The following is a 4243-nucleotide window of genomic DNA, read 5'->3' as shown; positions in this document are numbered from 1 at the left end:
CGTGGTGGTACAAGTAATATAGTGATTATATAAAATTGGATGTCGAACCCACAGAGACTTATGACCAATACTTTTACAAAAATAAACTATTGCTACTAATTATGCAAGTAATGAATAAAAGTCTTGTTTATTTTGTAACTTAATGCTGAAAACTAAATAACTAACAATGTAAACTAGAATTGTGCTATGAATAACTTTGAGATTTGCTTTTATTAAGATTTTAGAGATATTCTAGGGTCGTGGTTGGTTCACCAATCCTATTGAGTCATTCAAGCATCCTACCTTAGTAATTCTGTTCATAATTGCTAATTAACCGGATTATTAATCTTGTAGTATTATTTCGAATCACTATTCGCCGATTCAAGATAATTCGCCTCCTATATTCCTATGGTCTTGAATTATCAAGAACGCAATAAAAGCAAGGTAAGTAATTGATTGCGATAACTAAGTATATTCCTATCCTAGTCACAAATCCTAGCCCAACTTTAGGGATGATCATATCACAATCTCTTTACTCCTTCTCTAAACTAACAATGTCTTTCCCAAGCACATATATCCATGAACCTGAGGAAAATACAAAGAATAAACTTCCTGAGGTTTATGGGAAAGGAAAAGGGAGAGCTGAAGAAATCAATCATGGTAATTATATGACTCAAAGTGATCATCAAATTACTAATAAAGTCAATGAAAAGAAAAAGAGGAAGAATAACAGAAGAAAACACACTGGGGCTATTGATGACCAAGGAAGCAAGCTATTTTACAAACAAAGTACTAATACAGAGAAAGGGCAAACCAGTTGCATAAAGAAGGGTCCTACTATCAACAATAAGGCTCAAGACAAGAACATTTCCACCCAACAGCCCAATACCGACACCAAAACAACAAACCAGAAGGATACTAATCTCAATAGTAAAGCACAGGATAGGAACCAAATCACCATACAGTCCAAAACAAGTGTCAAAATTTTGAACAAACAAAGTGATCACCAATTAGATAACAACAAAAAAAGAAGTTACCAAACAAGATGACAACTACACACAACAGGAGACTTACCCTATTGATCCTGGAGATGCTCAACATAATTATCTCAAACTCATCAGTGGGACTAGTCTTGAAGAAGACCAAGAAAGTGATGAAATATTTATCAGTAAACAGGGACATCAATCTGAATCATCTTCTGAGGAAGAAGAAGAGGATAGTTCTGAAGATCAGGATTATGAAGAGGAAATGAGCACTGAAGTCAGTGACGACTATGTTAGTGTTGACAGTGAAAGTTTTAATGGTGAAGACCTTTCAGACAATCATGACAATATGAATCTTTCCAGTGATGAACATGCCGATATCTTAACCGGATCCTTTTGCTCTCAAGCATTGGTTGATGTAAATGTTACTTCAGAATTTGCCAAGATTATAGACAAAACTCATATTTCTCCTAGGGGCAGAGGAAGAGGCAGAAACAACAACAGAGGTGGAAGACAAAATGCTAGAGAAAGAGGTGGCAGGATCACCACACAACAGCCTGTGTACAACACACAGGAGATGAATCTCTCCAGTTAGTTTATAATGTTTAAGTCCTTATTTTGGAATATCAGAAGCATCAACTCCAATGGTACTTTTGACAGACTTAAACAAATCATCAGGCTTCAACATCCACCTTTCATAGCTATTAGTGAGCCTTTCTATAAGGCTGACCAAATAGACAAATTCAAGAGATTACTGGGATTCACTAATGCATATGCCAACTGTAATAGTCAAATATGGCTATTTTGGAATGATATAATAGATTGTAGTGTGGTAGAAGAAACTGACCAACAAGTTACTTGCAAAATCAATTGGATGGGCAACAATTTGATTATCACCTCTGTATATGCCAAATGTGAAGCTGTTCTTAGAGAAGATTTATAGGATAGCTTGAGAGATGTTGCTGCAAATTATAACTTACCTTGGTATATTGCTGGGGATTTTAATTATATTACTGATCCTGCTGAGAAGCAAGGTGGTACTCCTCATAGAATGTCCAAAAGTCTTTCTTTCCTGCAATGCATCATGGAATGTGATCTGGTGGATCCAGGATACTCTGGATCCAATTTCATCTGGTGTAATGGATGGTCTCCGGATAAGAGAGTTTGGCAGAGATTGGATAGAGTTCTAGTTAATCATGAATGGATGAACCTGTTTGATTCGACCTCGGTTGATCACCTAATAAGGACAGGGTCTGATCATTCTCTTCTCCTAACTATTGCTCTCACAAATCAGAGAAATCATACTAAATATTTCAGATTCCTAGATTTATGGACCGAGGAGGAGAATTTCTATAAGACTGTGGAAAATGCTTGGAATAGTGAAGTTCAGGGCTCAGCTATGTGGAAATTCCACCTAAAGCTGAAAAATACTTGAGGGAAACTGTCTGAATGGTCCAGAAACTCCGTGGGGAATATTTTTGACCAAGTTACTGATTTGGAAAAGAATGTGGATGACATTGAAAGCAGGATCCTCATTGACAATTCTGAGAGTAATAGAGCTACTCTGAATTATTCTAATGCTCTTTTTGTCAAAGCTTACAAAAAACAGGAAGCTTATTGGAAATAAAAATCAGGAATCTAATGGTTTGTGGAAGGAGAAGTCAACTCCAAATTCTTCCACTCTATTGCCAAAGGCAGGAAAAAGAGACTATCGCTAAATAAGATGAGGAAAGAAGATGGAAGCTGGATTGAAGGCGATGAATAAATTGCTAATAAAGCTGTATCCTTTTTTTCAAATCAATTCTCCAAAGAGAATTCTACTACTGACTTTTCTAGTGTTAATTGCATTCCTAAAGTACTAAATGACTATGATAATGATCGTCTCACTGCCAATCCAACTGTGGATGAACTGAAAGATGTGGTTTATTCCATGAGTTCCCACAGTGCTCCTGGCCCTGATGGGATCTCAGGGAAATTCTATCATAGTTGTTGGGAAATCATAAAAGATGATTTGGTACTAATGGTTCTTGATTTTTTTGCAGGTAATCAGATTCCTAAGGCCCTCACTCATACTTGTCTAATACTTATTCCAAAAGTATACAATCCTCAGACTTTTACTGAACTAAGACCTATTAGTCTTAGTAATTTTTCAGTCAAGATCCTTTCAAAATTAGTTAATCAAAGACTCAGTTGCCTCATGCACTTCATCAAAGGCATATCAATCACAGACAATATCATGTTAACCCAAGAGATGGTTCATAACATCAACAGAACCTCTACACATGGCAATGTGGTGCTTAAACTGGACATGACTAAAGCATATGACAGGGTTACCTGGGATTATCTTTGTAGAATACTTAGACAATTTAGGTTCTTTGAGAGATGGATTGACAGTGTTTGGAGACTCATCACTAATGTCTGGTATTCTGTCAATATTAATGGCACTAGACATGGTTTTTTCAGCTCCACTAGAAGCATCAAACAGGGAGATCCTCTTTCCCCCTTTCTCTTTATTATAGGAGCTAAATTGTTTTCTAAAATGATGGACTCTTTAACTCAATCAAATTTTATTCCATTTTCCATGGATAAGAATGACCCTAATATCTCTCATTTATGCTATGCAGATGATACTATCTTATTCTCTTCATGTGATCCCCAATCTCTAGAGCTGCTGATGAATAAATTGGGGAAATATGAAGAGGTTTTTGGACAACTTATCAACAAGAGAAAATCTGGATTCTATGTGACTTTTAAAGAAGATGACCCCAGGATCAATATTATTAAAGGGATCACTGGTTTTAATCATTGCCAGTTCCCTATGATCTATCTCGGATGCCCCATTTATGTTGGGAGGAAAATAATTATTTATTTCAATACTATGGTGACAAAAGTTGCTAAAAGGCTACAAGGATGGCAAGGAAAACTTGTTTCTTATGGAGGAAAGGCAGTCCTTATTAAATCAGTGCTCCAGGATCTTCCTCTATATTTATTATCTGTTGTATATCCTCCCAAGACTGCTTTGTAACAGATAGAAATGATCATTGCCAATTTTTTTGGGGAATGGATGGAGACAGAAAGAAGAAAAAATGGTGCTCTTGGAAGGACTTATGTTTCCCAATCAGTGAAGGAGGTGCAGGTTTCAGATCCCTTAGGGATATCTGTAATACTTTCTCAGCAAAATTGTGGTGGAAATTCAGGACTCAAGATGCTACCTTAAAATCATTTCTTGAGGCCAAATACTGCAAAAGATATCACCATGTTGCTAGAAAATGGGCTTATGG

General features: G+C 36.4%; 1 protein-coding gene across 1 annotated transcript; it reads left to right on the top strand.

The window, feature by feature from the left end:
* The first annotated feature begins 533 nt into the window (after positions 1-533).
* LOC132639246 (uncharacterized) lies at positions 534-3987 on the top strand. Its single transcript, XM_060355709.1, has 7 exons — positions 534-956; positions 1045-1523; positions 1593-1815; positions 1906-2363; positions 2421-2512; positions 2819-3004; positions 3116-3987. Exons 1-7 carry the CDS (start codon positions 534-536, stop codon positions 3985-3987), a joined length of 2733 nt encoding a protein of 910 aa, XP_060211692.1.
* Positions 3988-4243: the final 256 nt, after the last annotated feature.

Source organism: Lycium barbarum, chromosome 5 (genome assembly GCF_019175385.1).
Source record: "Lycium barbarum isolate Lr01 chromosome 5, ASM1917538v2, whole genome shotgun sequence".
Classification (NCBI taxonomy): domain Eukaryota; kingdom Viridiplantae; phylum Streptophyta; class Magnoliopsida; order Solanales; family Solanaceae; genus Lycium; species Lycium barbarum.
This window is presented reverse-complemented; position numbering and strand designations above follow the sequence as displayed.

Coding starts and splice junctions, on each gene's coding strand:
- LOC132639246 (XM_060355709.1), top strand. CDS start 534: ATGTCTTTCCCAAGCACATATATCCATGAACCTGAGGAAAATACAAAG. Junction 1,524..1,592: donor ATCACCACACAACAGCCTGT/GTACAACACACA, acceptor TTGGAATATCAG/AAGCATCAACTCCAATGGTA. Junction 1,816..1,905: donor TAGAAGAAACTGACCAACAA/GTTACTTGCAAA, acceptor GAAGATTTATAG/GATAGCTTGAGAGATGTTGC.